At 38.5% G+C, this 15,592-nt stretch overlaps 2 protein-coding genes and 1 long non-coding RNA gene across 3 annotated transcripts; all 3 read left to right on the top strand.

Moving 5' to 3' along the window:
* Positions 1–1,286: 1,286 nt before the first annotated feature.
* Positions 1,287–1,970, top strand: LOC146316758 (uncharacterized). Its single transcript, XR_014771770.1, has 3 exons — positions 1,287–1,484; positions 1,745–1,793; positions 1,925–1,970. It is a non-coding gene; the product is annotated as an uncharacterized LOC146316758 (long non-coding RNA).
* Positions 1,971–3,065: 1,095 nt separating this feature from the next.
* Positions 3,066–8,438, top strand: cers3b (ceramide synthase 3b). Its single transcript, XM_084734562.1, has 10 exons — positions 3,066–3,286; positions 4,192–4,309; positions 4,700–4,818; positions 4,926–4,983; positions 5,313–5,363; positions 5,460–5,552; positions 6,888–7,016; positions 7,744–7,850; positions 7,935–8,088; positions 8,219–8,438. Exons 1-10 carry the CDS (start codon positions 3,066–3,068, stop codon positions 8,336–8,338), a joined length of 1,170 nt encoding a protein of 389 aa, XP_084590688.1. The 3' UTR covers positions 8,339–8,438.
* A 262-nt stretch (positions 8,439–8,700) lies between these two features.
* Positions 8,701–14,911, top strand: cfap161 (cilia and flagella associated protein 161). Its single transcript, XM_084734563.1, has 8 exons — positions 8,701–9,169; positions 10,970–11,059; positions 11,166–11,383; positions 11,464–11,545; positions 12,491–12,526; positions 12,708–12,830; positions 12,982–13,055; positions 14,627–14,911. The coding sequence occupies exons 1-8, from the start codon at positions 9,098–9,100 to the stop codon at positions 14,811–14,813; spliced, it is 882 nt and encodes a 293-aa protein (XP_084590689.1). The 5' UTR covers positions 8,701–9,097; the 3' UTR covers positions 14,814–14,911.
* Positions 14,912–15,592: the final 681 nt, after the last annotated feature.

Raw genomic sequence — 15,592 nt, 5'->3', positions numbered from 1 at the left:
TTTTCTTCTGATCTCTTGGGGTCATGGGTTGTTTTATGTTGCATTTCATTCTTGTTACCTTTGACAATACACACGTAATACACACACAGTTATCTGAGAGAGTATCATGTTTTAGATTGAATTTTCATTAATTAACAAAATAGAAAAATACTTAGGACAGTGCTGTGCACTGTACAAAAAATGATCAAACTCAGAACTTCAAGGCAACCATATTCACTGCATTTTTCAAGTTTTAAGTCAAACACTAACAATTAAGTTTTGAAATAAATGAAAAACGAAAAGTTTTTGCCGACCTATAACTTTTGATGAGATACTTCAAAATACTAAAATCTGTATTTTAAAAACTGTTCATGGAGAGCTGTGAACCTGATTTTGTCATTATTTGAGTGATCGAAAATTAAATGAATGCAACTGAATATTAAATTCTAAACCATTATTCATGTTCACGAGTTTTCCCAAAGATTAAATATTATCTAAAGAAAAAAAATTATTTCAGCAAAAAATTATAGGTTGACAACTTTGGCAACTTTCTTTTTTACAGTGCTGATTGCAGAACATGAGTGGTATTTATGGGAGAGTTGGATATAGTATGTCGGAATCATTATTTAATTACGTTATTCTACATAATAAGATAATATATATTAAACACTAATCTGTAACTGTTTTAGATGATATTTAGTATGTGGAACGTGATAGCATTTAGAAAAGTAAGTAGTAAAGTATAGGTGACAAATAACATCACAGATAGTGAGCTGAACAAACCTGAGGCCAACAGCAACACAACATTCATAATATGTCACTAGTAAATCCTCACTGGGAGGTGTTGATAGTTTCAATGCTCATTGGCCTATTGTGTTGTCTCTGTTGCCCCCCTCTGGTGTAAAGTGAAACACCAAGTGTCTTGTATTTGACTGTATATACTCAGTGATGTCTTGCTTTGCTTTTATAGCCCACTGAAACCTGGTATTTTCAAAGTTCTTTTGCAAAATTACAAAAAAGAAACTTCTAATTGTAATGAACAGCAAGAAATTCTACATTTTCCCCACAGAACATGAGCAGGAGAAACAGTTCAGTGTAACCAAGGTCACTTGACTTGCACTATGTTTTATTATTAACCCGGGGCAGCTATTAATGCAGAGTGATGTTTCGCTCTGTCTCTTTGTGTGTGAAAGTTCCCATTTCTCCTCTATCCATAACCTGCAGTGGCTCCTCCTCCCCTGCCCCACCACTGAATGGGGCCTTTGTGGGGGCTTCCCGGCATTCCAAGGGAATTCTTGCAGGTGAGGGTATACGCAAACAATCACACACTCAGATGACTGCTGCAGCTTAAGCCATTTACAGCTGAAAACACTAAAATGCTCCAACTGCCATCAGGGATTTCCAGTCCCGAGCTGACTTTACCGTAAAGGACTCGCTGCAGCTCCAAAGGGTGTGATCACAGGAGCACACAGAGTGGGAGGGAAGGATCCCATTCTTCTAACCAGGTGAGCGACCACACACGCAAAAAATCAACATGCTCACTGGAGCCTGTCGCTTCACACACACACAATGAAGTACATTGTACAGATTAGGGGAAAAGCATTAGCTCATGAGTAAATATTTGACTTCTTTTTTTTAAAACTTTTTACACTGTCTTTGAAGAATGACTCCAAAGCAATGAGCCTATATGATCTAACAGGACTCTTATCTGATGTGGATAAGTGCAGCACATGGACTGTATGAGTAACAGACTTGCTTCACACAGACAGGTCCCTGGAAAACACACTGAACGTCTCACAGTGGGCATACTGAAGGTGAGTGTCTGTGGTTGTACATTGATAGATGTATTCTTAACGGATTAAATATGTAAAGTGGAGGTTTTTGAAGTGGAAACTTTTAGTTTTAGTGGACTTTGTCATACACTGTCTTTCTGTATCCACCTCAGCTTCCTCCTCTTCTGTTGGAACTTGTCAAGACGACAGCGCCTGCAGGTATGTATGGTCGTTTTCCCATGCTGACTGACTCACTAACTGAAATTGGGGTTCAGGGACGCACTAATTTGAATTACATTGTATCCACACAGCATATATTGCAGTTATTTATCTTATTTTTCTAACTGCTCAAATAACAGGGTTTTATCTCTGTTGTGGTCAGAGTCCACGAGAAAAAGGACTTTATCTCCTTAAATTGCTCCTCGCCCTTCTTTATCTGCCTTGCCCTTTGATATCTATTGTAATCCTCCATCTCCAATTTACTCCCTTCATCTTGATTGCATGTCAACAGAGCAGATGTACTGTCACAGACCAGTAGGAGGTACTGACAAATCATAAAGGCCATGACAAAAAAGATTTGGCACTGACATTTGAGACAAAATAAGTTGTGCATTTTTGTCTGTGCAGCCATTTGGACCAGAGCTTAAGCTGTTTCAGAAAGCCTGCCTGTGTCCAGTGTTTAGTTATTTCATTGTGGAATCAACTAATCAACACTAGAACTCAAAAACATGTGCTCTTCTAACTTGAAGTCTTTTGAATTGAAATGATGAAGTGAATGAATGTACTGCAGAGGCTTCAATCAACTCATTAAATTAAGGTTCTAAAGAAATATGATTAGTACATCAGCAGTCTTCCCAGCATGCATGTTTGAGAATTAAAATTCCCCTGAGACCTGCCTGCCCATTTCCAAGCAGTCTCTAAGGACGGTTTCCCAGATTGTTCTGTGTAACAAACAACCTGGTGTGTGGAAATTAGGATGTTTACTTTTTTAAATTAAAACAAATAGTTTTTAAAAACTGGTTTGTTTGGCTGACATCATTTCATGCTATAATTGGAAAAATAACATAAGACACTAACAAATCTTAAATCTTGTCTTGATTGTATTTTGAGTCTTAAAAATCAAACTTTTTACAAGGCAAATGAAAAAAAACCATCCACATAGTGTGGCAGCTTCATTTTTTTTGAATGAAGGGTCAAATATAATTTCTTTGATATCAGTGAACTAATGTTCTGTCTTGGGAACAAGTGGACTTATCTTCACTTGCTTGTGATGTGAGTTTAAAACCCTGAATATGAAACAACATGTTTTGCATCATGGTTATGAAAATGAATGTTTTTTTTAATTCTGTGTTTTCCAGCAGCATGTTGCAGACAGTCACTGACTGGCTGTGGTGGGAGCGTCTTTGGCTGCCAGTAGGCATCTCATGGTCTGATCTAGAGGACAGTGAAGGTCGAGTCTACGCTAAAGCCTCTCAACTTTACGCTGTTCTGCCCTGCGCCCTTTGCATACTCGTAGTCAGATACTTGTTTGAGAGGTGAGAATATACAGTGTGTGAGTGAAACATGCCTGTGTGTCAGTGAGCTCAGCAACACAATAGTCTGGTTTCAGAATACTGGGATTATGTTGAGCAAACTGGATGGGGCAATACTAAACATGGGATTTATAGATTTTCTATTTTTTCTCTCTCTTTATATTATGGTATAATGCACTTTTTTTTGTTTTTGCAAATTTCTTATTTTCTATTCTCCTATAGTTTCTCTTTATATATACTCAAAAATTTCATAATGCTTTATAAAAAATACACAAACATATTACAGAGAGCATTTTAAAATCAGGTCAAGTATTATCATGCCTCATAATTGCTGATCACTCACTGATACTTTTTGGCGAGGGTCATAGTCCGTTATAATTGTCATAGTTGTAATGTTTTATAATACGTTGTGATAATGGATATAATGCCTTTAAGGTTATTATAAGTTACTTAAGTCAAAGTCAAATCTCTGTAAAACAACAACACATTGAAAAATTAATTTATTTGTTTAATGGGTCAAAATGGAAATTGAGTACTCTGCAGCATTTTGATGATGAACAACTGAATAATGGACATTTACATTTCACTGATGAAATGTTTCCCCAAAAAAACATTGTTGTAATACATTATAACCATATTATAGTGCATCTTAACAGTTATGATAATGTATCATAAAATTATTATAATGTATAACAACTCTAGGAATTATATGATCCTTCCTTGCCAAAAAATGTCAGTGACTGACCATCAATTATGAAGTATTATGATTTGTGAATATGTTATTCATAATACTTTATAACAATAATCATATTTATGAGTGCTGTTGAATGGATTTCTGATTCTGATACATGGAACATGTGTCATGAGTGAAATCCTGACACACACTTACTGCTTGTTTGCTGTTGCAGGTATCTGGCCACGCAGCTTGCTGATGTTTGGGGAATTAGAGACAAAGTACGTCTCACAGCAGAACGAAACCCCCTCCTAGAAAACTACTTCTGCAGCCAAGCACGTATTCCATCACAGGTGTGTTAAGAGAGGCATTTCACTGAAAATCAAAGGTGGTTTATGGGTCACATACAGTAAGTTAAATCAACAGTTACTACGGCATAGCATCTTAGGCACAACATTTTTTGTGGTGGTGTTAGCAAGAACACTAAGGTCAAGTAAAAGGAAATACCTGTCATCTGAAGAGTTGGTTCAACTTAATATCTTAAGCTTATTGAACATCTTTTCTCAACCAGCTGTTGTCAACAGAAATTATTCATCTTGCTGTTAAGGTTGACTTGGATACACAGTAAATTAAGTGTTTGCATCAAGTAGTTAAACTTAATGCTGGTGTGTAACTTCAGCGAGTATGAATCCAAGAGTGGAAGCCATGAGTGTAACATCCGGGTTGTCTCCTCTGTGTCTCAGGCTGATGTGAAGTTCCTGTGTAAGAAGACCAGCTGGACAGAGAGGAAAGTTCAAGTCTGGTTCAGGAGGAGGAGGAACCAGGAGCGTCCAGGGCTTCGCAAGAGGTTCTGTGAGGCCAGGTGTGTGTGTGTGCTTGTGTGTGTGTGTGTGTGTGCGTTTATGCACTGAAGTGAGAACAAGCGTGTATCTGTAAATGTATGACATTATTGTTCTTGTCTGTCAACAGCTGGAGATGTGCATTTTATTTTTTTGCATTTGTCTATGGAGTCCTAGCTCTCTATGATGTAAGTAGTTTTGGATTTAATCGCATGTTTTATCACTGTCTCTTGTGTCAGTCATTTTCCCATTGCACAAACTGTCTGTTTTCCTGCAGTGTGAAATTTCTCCCTCCTTATTGTATCTGTCTCTCCCACTCTGATTTCCCTGTGTGCAGCATGTGAAACTCCTTGTATCTCTCCCTATCTTATGTCTCTCTGTGCTTCAGGGTTTTTCTCACACTCAGGCAGTTGACATGGCAGTCAAACATGCATGAGCTCGTGGCCATGTCACTTTTTTCAATGTTGTTCTCCAACCCCTCCTCATGCTCATCTCCCTCTGTTTCTGTTGGCTATAGAAACCCTGGTTTTATAATCTGAAGGAGGTTTGGTCAGGCTTCCCAAAACAAGTAAGAGTGTCTCCCATTGCTACTCAAATGGCTTGTACAATATTACAGTCTGCAATATGATAAACATCTATATGTCTGTTTTATGCGTCTGTGCAGTCCATGCTACAGTCTCAGTACTGGTATTACCTCATGGAAATGGGCTTCTACCTTTCTCTGCTCCTCAGCCTCACTTTTGATGTGAAGCGAAAGGTGAGTGTGCAGATTTATGTGTTTAAAGCATGTGCATAAGGCTGACATGGCATCTGTCATGAACATGAAGGAATCGTTATGAAGGTTCATGAGTGTCATAAAGTGTCATTCAGGAAATTATGTTATTCTTAATGTGAAGTTGACTTTGCATTAAAATGTACATATTTGACTAAATGACTCATAAAGGACCAGTGTTCAAGGTTTAGGGGGATCTATTAGCAGAATATGACAGAAATGGCAGAAATCCACCTCCACTGCATCCACCATGTTGCAGCACCATGTTTCTACAGTAGCCCAGAATGGACAAACCAAACACTGGACTCTAGTTACAGTCATGCTTTTCTTAGTTTATCAGCTACTATCTTTTCTCTTGGAATGGGAAGATGAGATGAGTTGGTTGCAATCTGCAAGCTCACCATTAGGTGCCACTAATACCCCCTCTCCATACACATGTGCTGTCTTGGCCTGTCTTGGTTTGACTTGGCACGTCAACCCTGCACAGCAGGGACTTGCATCTCCATTACAGCAGGGCTACCCATTTGAAAGTGTATCTTGTAACTGAAGATGAGCTCAGTTTGAGTCAAGCAGCTATAAGATGGTGGATAAACACTTCTTTTCTTGTGAAGTCTTCACAATAAAAATCCTGTTATTTTGTTATATAAAAGCTTTTATTATGAAGCACCAAAATCCAGAAATCATCAGCAGTAACTTAAAATAACTCCGAAACAGCTGAAAGTGTACATGAAGTAATAAAATAAAGCAGATGCCTTAAAGTATAAACAGAGAGAAACTAAACTTTTAACCACAGAGATGCAATTAGAAGCTACAAAAGCGCCAAGAGCTGAACACACAGAGAATTTAAAAATGTTCTTCTCTCTGGTCTCTCTACACAGACATGAGTTGAGTCTCACAACACATGCTTGTTTGAGGGTGAGAAAGGGGGGTCTTCAGTCTTCGTGGGTTGATTGCAGTCGCGAGACGCCACTGCAGCCTGCTTGGAGGTGCGTCCAGCGTGCTTTGGTCCCACTTCAGGGACAGTCCATCTTGGTTGTGACTTGGCACAGCTCGACGAGTTAAAAGTGGTAATGGAAAAGCAAATCAGTGGGACAGGTTTGATACTGTATGACCAAGAGAGCCAATGGAAAAGCCCCAAATATTCTACACACTGGTCCTTTAATCACAGCAGTCATAAACATTCATAAAGACTCCGTGTTCATGCCATGGTTATGACTGTGTTATATCAGACTCCTTCAAATAAAGTGTAGCTGAATTTATGTTACAAAGATTCAATCAACTGAAGGGTGTTTTTGGTACTTGTCATCTGTATATGTGCAGGACTTCAAAGAGCAGGTGATTCATCATACAGCCACACTGACTCTTCTGAGTTTCTCCTGGATTTCAAACTACATCCGTATTGGAACCCTTGTGATGGCACTTCATGACTCAGCTGACATACTGCTAGAGGTGAACACTGTTTTTACATCAGTGCATGTGCAAACCTATCTATCTGATATATAGTCATACTGGACGTGGTGTGGTAATAGCTGATAACTGTGCTTTTGCATTGTCACAGTTCTCCAGCAAGGGACAAACTTTGAATTTAAGATAGCTAAGTTTTTACATCCTCAAAGAAAAGCGTAACAATAAGGATTCAAGTATGGCTTAGTAGATGTGTCAGTAGTTTGATGCAGAGCCTCAGTATGTCTGGCTGATTGTTAAAATTGCTGTAGGCGGGACTCAAACAGGTCTGATGACAAAAAAAGAAGGAAAAACATACCATATATACTCAGTTCTCCCCTCTCTGGTCTCCCCCTTCTGCTCCACCTGCCATTCTGTTCTGTAAGAGTGAGTCTGAGCCTAGCCCCACTATACATTTCATGATTTATTTTTCCATGGTAGCTGCTCAGATACGTAAGGAAATATCAGTGCCATGTCACCACTAAAACTAAATTTTTTCTTGACACTATATCAGAAAAGCAATGCTATTGTTCATAAATTAACATAGAGCTGAATTAACAGCCCTCTAGATTGCACTTATTGCAATGATAATTTGAGCTATTAATTATAATTATTACGTGATTCATGCTAAGTATCAATCAAATATACCTGCAGTGACTTGTGACTGACAATCATCTATTCCTTTTTTAACAAAGAACTGAGCCTGATTCTTTTCCCTATTTTTGTCTCGCAGGGTGCAAAGGTATTCAACTACGCCAAGTGGCACAAGACCGCTAACACCATGTTTGTGGTTTTTACAGCTCTCTTTGTAGTGACAAGACTTGGCATTTTTCCTTTCTGGTAAGTTTGTGAAATGGACAAATGCAGTATGATGATGATCTTGATGTAATGTGTGAAAATATTATGTGTGCATATCTTCTACAGGCTGATTCACTGTACATGGGTGTACCCAATGGAGGAGTTTGCTCCCTTCTTTGGCTACTACTTCTTCAATGTGATGTTGGTGGTTCTAGAGATACTTCATATCTACTGGGCTTTTCTCATATTACGAATGCTTTTCAAGTTAATCTTCAGCAAGGTGTGTTTACAGATGTTTCTATATGTATATTCTTTTATGTGAATGAAAGAAATGTATGAAAGCTACACAAATTCTTCAAGTCTCACGCTCATCCTCATCCTCTTCTCTGTGGCTCATTTTCATCCTGCAGCTGGAAGGCGATGACAGGAGCGATGAAGACGAAGATGACAGCGACTTACCGAAGGAAACAAACCACAAATTGAGTCACAAAAATGGCTCTGGAGCCAGAGGCCGGGCCAATGGCCACTGACACAGACAGGAACAGAGGACAAGGAAAATGGACAGCAGAGACATGGACACATTCTTACTGGATTGCAACTTTTAGAATCTAATTGCATATATGTTTGTTTTTTTTAAAGAGTAAATATGCTTGAGCAGAGAATATTATTTTTAAAGGAACTGTGAAGTATTATACATTAACTGATTTGAAGCTACATCAGAACCTTTTAACAACCTATTACCTTATTGTTCTCCTAATTAAAAACAGAGAAGAGTGCTTTAATATGTTGTTTTTGCATCTTTGTATGTTAGGTATTGTTGTATATTTGTTAAGAATAATTATGACGATAATGACATGTAAGTCTCACACGTTCGCACATATGTCCTTTTGTGTGTATCTGGTGGAGCATATTAATGCAAAACTAAAGCAGTACAGGTAAATTTGTGTTTGTAAGATGTGTGTTTATGTGTTAAACCTGTATATGTATCAGTATTTTTCCACGAGCTCGCCCTCATGCTGTGGGAAACAGAACGAGCAGAAAACCGACAGATGTCAGTGCCTCTCATGAAGCGCTCTGTGCATAAGTAGCGGTACCAGCGCGCCCTCTCGCGACAATTAACGAGAACTGGCCAAAGCTGAAATGACAGTTTGTCTGTCACCATCTGTTACCATAGAAACCACTACACAAACAGGCCCACAGTTTATTGAGCAGGTCAAACACCGAGAGTAGTCTACCTTAACGCGTATAATCTAATCAGTGCACAAATAGCTGTCAGTATTATAGCCAAAATGTCTCATGTAAAAACTTATCGCACCAATGTGAAAATTGGAAACTGGAACGAGGACCTGCGCTTAGAAGAGGTTGGTTTCAAAATAAAAGCTTATCCATCTTAGCTAAGCTATCGTTAGGGCGTAAATATGTAAACATAGGCCTAGTGGTGTTGTTTACACATGCTTACACCTATCAGATAATAACTGAAAACATATTTGTAGTGACATTTTCGACCTGATTAACTAACTGGGCTGTGGAGTGAAAAAAGGTATAGAGGAGCAGGATAGCTCCTGTCATTTAGGTTATTTTTTGTTAAGTAACGTGGCTAATAAGTTGCATTTGCTCTTTTTTGGTGTTAGCCAAAACAAATCCTAGAGGGAAGTATGATAAAAAGGACAGTATACATTTTTCACTGCAGGAACTTGACATGCAAGTAGAGTAAACACAGGTGTTACCAATATTACTAATTAAAGCTCCTTTCTATTCAGGTCAAGCAGGCTCAGGGTGCTGCTATTGTGCATGTTGGCTCACTTTAAAGGCTTTAAAGGCCCTGCTACACTAAAACTAACTTAAAACTAACTAACCAACTGTTTAGCGACTAAATTGAGGAATGAAAGGCATGATTACATCTAACCATAAGAAAAGTATTGATTTTGCAGAGTTGTTATTTGTATTTTTTTTTTCATTTACACAGACAATAAACAGATACACAAAGATAAAGAGATGTTTTAGAGACATTTTAGTAACAAAGAACAAGATGAAAAAGGAGGGCAGAATACAATATATACCATACTTCCAGTGTAAGGGGTTTAGAGCAAGAAAGATATCCTAATGATAGGGTGACCAGATCCCAAAAAAACAAATGTGGGACAAAGAGTATCTTTGTGTGGTACAATGTGGGACATGTTACCTAGGCTGAGAAGTAGTCTAAAAATAAACCTTTGTATTCTGTATCCTCGAACATCTCTAAGCGCTGCCCCCTGGTTCATTCAGAAGCACACATTAGAAAAATGGATAAGTAGTTTCCCAGTGTCTGTTGTAGCTGCATTTCATTTTCTTTGTGGTAGTTTCCATCATATTCTGTGCAACTCTGTTTAATGTGTATCTTAGTGGTAGCAAAAAATATTGACTGGTGAACCTGGAGTTGACAGCCTTCCCTGCGTTCTTCACAGCCATTGGATTAAAAGTGTCTGTCCTGCAGTGGTTTGACTTTAGAAAACTAGAGAAAATCACTATGTGAGAGGTGGGAGAAAGAATAAAAATGCTGTGCAGTCCCACATCAAGTAGAACACCTGGTTCCCCTATCTAACAGTGATACAGTTATATTGTTGATCCCTTTTAAGAGTGGTTGTGAAAAAAACATCTTATTTTACATTGTCTGAGAGTATCATACTTATTCTGTATTGCCTTGTTTCAACTCTTCATTGACGATATGATTTTTACCCTGCATGAAATATTTGGTCCCCAGACTCATTCTAGGTGTGTTGTGCATCAGTTAATATGGTATCTTTGAAAACTCTATTAGAATTTAAAATAAATATATGTGGATGTGAACCATAGAATTTATTCACTGTAAGGTTTGAACAAAGTTTCAAGCACAGCCTGAGTTTCTATTGACTCACCCTGAAGCTTGCAAATTGCTAGTTACACATACATAAAATCATAACACAGGGACGCAAATGCTGTAGGGGGCATTCAGTGACAAAGAGAAAAATAATAGATGGCAAAATATTTATCATTTTGGCAAGACAGTGGGTTTAGAACTATAAAGAAGACCTAAGAATTATGCAATGATATTGTGAAAGTTTTTCTTTTAACTTGCTGTGTGCAACCAACAGTGGTGGAGACATATTTAAAATACACACTGTATATGCTGATGTTTTTTCCAGGATGCAAAGCAAGAGTATCTGGAGAAAAAAGAGAGAGGAGAGCTTGCTGTCCAGAAAGCTGACTTCCTCAAAGAGAACATTTTGAGACCGGTAAAATTTAAGCTAATGAAGAGCATCATTAACAATGACAATAAGATCAAAATGATGATGGGGATGGTATGATGGTAATGATGGTAGTGTTTGTTCGTGTATGTAGGTGAATCTCACTGTGACAAACGATGGAAGGTTGCACTTTGGAGATGCTGTGATGTTGGTGAACATGGGAGGAGAAAACAGGAAGTGCAGTGCAGTGAGCATTAATGCTGACATGAACAGTTGGACCAAGACTCCATCACCTGCTATTCAAGCCCCATGTGGAGTCAGTGCGGGAATAGGTATTCAGCCCTGCGTACGCACTGCCTTCATCATTACCAGGTACACTCACACACACACCTAAAACCATCAACACACATGACAACAGACATACATCTGTGACGCTGATTATGTGATTGCAGTGTAGATGGCAGTCCTGAAGGTTCAACTCTCCATTTTGAGCAAAGTTTTGCCCTGAAAACAACGAGTGGCTTTGCTGGGGGAGTAAGTGAAGTAACACACACACACACACACACACACACACACACACACACACACACATAGAGATACCTGTACATATATATATATAACTTTAGATACTGACGGAGATTTTCACTTGAAATTTTCAACATTCAACAGTCATATTTTGACATCAGTTGCATGCAGAGCAGATTTTACTATGGTAGTAAATGTATTATTTCATCACAGTATGCTAGGAAGAGTACTACCCGGCCTGGGAAAACAGTTGTGTAACATCTGCTGTGGTTCTGAAGGGAGTATAAGAAAATAACAATCATGGCTGTGGATCAAGGTTATCTCAGTGGGGCTTGTTGACTGAAGTTTTGACAGAAAGCTTGTGTTACAAACTGTGTGAGTTTGTCAGGGTGGGTCTAATGATAGATGCAGTTGAATTGCAGTGACATGTTATAGACCTTTATCACAGCAGCCATTTTGGCATGAAATAGTGGGGTGAACACAGGTGTTATCAACGATACTAATTAAGGTCCTGTTATATCAGGTCAAACAGTCAGGGTGCTGCTATTGTACATGTTGGTTCACTGGAAAGGCTCTGCTCCACTAAATGGAACGGGACCTTCATTAGCATCATTGGTAACACCTGTGTTTACCTTATTATTTCATATCAGTATGGCAGCTGTGAAAACAGTCTATAGTTGGGACTAAAAGTCAGGACATGTTTGCTTCAACTGCAATATTGAACTGATGAAATACATCTTTAATATTTAATAGAGACGAGAGATTGTTTGAATCATTTTGTTTATTGAACAGGTGTGCTACCTTCTTTATACAATGGTATTTTTTTATTCAGTTAAACACAACAGCTCAGCATGATTCTGTTATCTATTGTTTTTAAAAAGCAAACACTGTTTACTTTGCATTTTGTTACCACTACTGTGTATTTACATTGTTTCTCTTCCTTTCATTCCTCAGCTTTACTTGACGAGTGACCTACAAAGTTTTCAAAAGGTACGTTAAGTTTGAACGTTAATTATTTACTGAACACCATCAATGAGTAGACATTATACTGAACAACCACAAACTGTGATGAGAGCTTAAACGAGGTTACATGCAGAATGCAGTGGTTCTGTTTGTCCTTTTCATGAGATTTTGAGTTTTCAATATTTTGTTACTGTGACTTAATTTAAAGTGTGCAAAAAAGTCCCGCCTGGAAGAAGTGAATTTGGATGGTGGTAGTTCCTTTCTATCATGGTGGAAGATAGTACACTTTGACCCCCAGGAGAGGCTTGAATATGAGGGTCAACCAGTCCCTGTAAGTCTTTACTGTAACTTAATGGTTAAATAGTTAATGTGTAATTACACCATAAACATTTTACAGAGTTTTGCAGCATTTTGCTTCCCCTAATCTCCTTTGTATTGAGAATTTCAGGCCAGTTATCAATAGGCTTTTGTTTTTTTTACAGGCCAATGTGAAAGTGCTGATCGTACACCGCAAGACAAACCAAGCTCTCGCTGTTCTGGGTGATCAAGTTCTTTGGTAATTTCCTTTTTATTTCTTTCAAGCATAGCCCTGAACCTCAGAGAATGTTACTGTTTTCAAGGTCCAGTGATAAGATTTAGGGGGATTTATTGGCAGAACATGGCAGAAATGGAATATAATATTCATAAATACATTTTCATTAGTGTATAACAGTGTTCCCCAACCCTGGTCCTCAGGGACCCCTGTCCTGCATGTTTTAGATGTTTCCCTGCTCCAAAACACCTGATTCAAATGATCAGGTTGTTGTCAGGCTTCTGCAGAGGCTTGATGATGAGCTGATCATTTGAATCAGGTGTGCTGGAGCAGGGAAACATCTAAAACATGCAGGACAAGGGTCCCTGATGACCAGGGTTGGAGAACACTGGTGTATAATCCCCTGAAAATAAAAATTGTTGAGCCTTAGAATGAGCCTCTTTTGTTATTTACAGAGAGAGCAGGTCAACTTCCACTGAGGCCACCATGTTGCACTGTCATGTTTCTACAGTAATCATTGAATCATTTGTTGCAGCCCTACTTTGGTAGTGGCTGATGGGGATGCAAACAAATAAATAAATAAACTTGTGTGATATCTTTCAGAGGTCTGGGGTACCCTTCTAGAAATGACCCCACTGTAGGTCCTGCTGCTTGCTAGGAAGGGGAGAGTCAGGCAAAGTGTTTGCAATCTGCAAGCGTCTCACTGGTAGATGCCACTAAATCCTACACACTGGTCTTGTAAAGAGACAGTTCATCCCAAAATTAAAAAAAAATGTAGACAAGAATCTACTGAAACAAGACCTTTCATTCAACCACAAAGAAAGTAGTTCCTACATGAAACTGCTCTCATCAAAGTCTGTGGATTGTCTTGAGTAACCAGGTCATGATTTATTATTTATTTTAGACACTGGTTTTGAATTTTTCAAATTGATTTTTTTGGTACTTTGAGAACCATGAGCTGTGAGCTATTTAGTCATATTACATTACATTGGGGAGAAGGCAGGCATCTTTACAGTCACAATCTCTAAAACTTGGCAACTCACACCAAAACAATCTGGATGGATAAATAGCACTACAGACTAGAGGAAATATATGTATTTTTGATTTGGGGGTGAACTATCCCTTTAAATGCAATATAAAGGCTTTTGATTTGTGCTGCTCTCATGTCTGATGTCAGTTTGGAGGCCCTCTGAAAAATTGACACAAATAATAACCAAATATGTGATATACAAAAGGAGAAAAATTCTGCAATGTAGATGTTGCTAAGCTGCAAAAGTTCAAAATTAGGTTACTGTGATGTGAAAAAAACTACTCCAGACAACTCCAAGGCAACCATGACTTGTAGCTGTAAAAGAAACAGCTTTCTCAGTCCAAACAAACATGATACATCCTCATGAAAATAATCAGTTTCCTGTCAAAACATGGCAGAAGTACACCATGTGGATTCACTTCTGTTGACATGGCCAATTTTAGCATTTATTTGTAGGCAGCTCCTCTCAGTCACCACCAAAATGTGAGGACCTCCAATATGGCATTTACTGTAAACAACCTGTTATAGCGCCTGCAGTTGTTCAGTAACAGTCGTGTTTCTGTAGGACCACATATGGCAAAGAGTATGAGGTGACAGCCCACACATTCTTGGACTCCCATAAAGCTGAACAGGACAGCAACCATTGGATACTGTGCACCTCTGACCCAGCGGGAAACGGGCTTTTACTTCTCAACCATCCACCGCCAGTGGTTAACAGCGAGGAGCTCATACAGGCAAACCCTGGTATCTAAATCTAAAACTAGTCACTCATAACTCTGTAATGTGTGCAAATAGTGTAGTGAGATACCAGATCATTAACAACGCATAAACTTTTTTAAAATAAATATCTTTTTTTTCTGCTTGGGTCACTGAGTTTTTCATGTTGTGCAAAGAGATTCCAGGCTGGACTTCTGGATGACCTGGAGTGTGAAGGTTATACGATACACATGAGCTCGCCAAACCACCAGGAGGTTCCGTATAAAGAAGCATTTGATATGTTTCTTCAAACAAAGGAGGACTACACCTCCATTGTTCTTGTTAGGTGAAAGCAAGATTTGGACAATTTCCCATGCATTTGGAATTTCCACAGCAATAAATTTCAAATAAGATTGATGTGGTAAGGGAATAAAGGACAGGCTTTGTCATGAAAGGGGCATTGAATTCAAGACAAAAGGATCTAAGCAGTGCCCACAAGCTGAATCAATGCAGTGCTCTCACCTTTTTAGTGTGTTGAAAACACACTAAAAAGGGTGAAAAGATAAACAGTTGGGGTCAGTTTCATTATTGTATTCTAGTAAAGAATGAGGTAAAATGCAAAATCACAGGTGGCATAATCTTGTTTAAAGGGATAGTTCAAATGGTACTTGATAGTTTGTGTCTTAACCACAGTAGATGACTGTTACCACGACCTCTGTTTGCAGATGAAAGTAGGAATTCCAGTGTAGGAAACTGAACAATGTACTGCTGTGGACAGGGTCAGCAGCAAAACATGTTTAAGCCACCTAAAAAAAATTAGCAGTTTATGTGAACA

Source organism: Lutjanus erythropterus, chromosome 13 (genome assembly GCF_056507025.1).
Source record: "Lutjanus erythropterus isolate fLutEry1 chromosome 13, fLutEry1.hap2, whole genome shotgun sequence".
NCBI lineage: Eukaryota > Metazoa > Chordata > Actinopteri > Lutjaniformes > Lutjanidae > Lutjanus > Lutjanus erythropterus.
The sequence above is the reverse complement of the archived record's forward strand: the minus strand, read 5'-3'. Positions and strand labels throughout refer to the sequence as shown.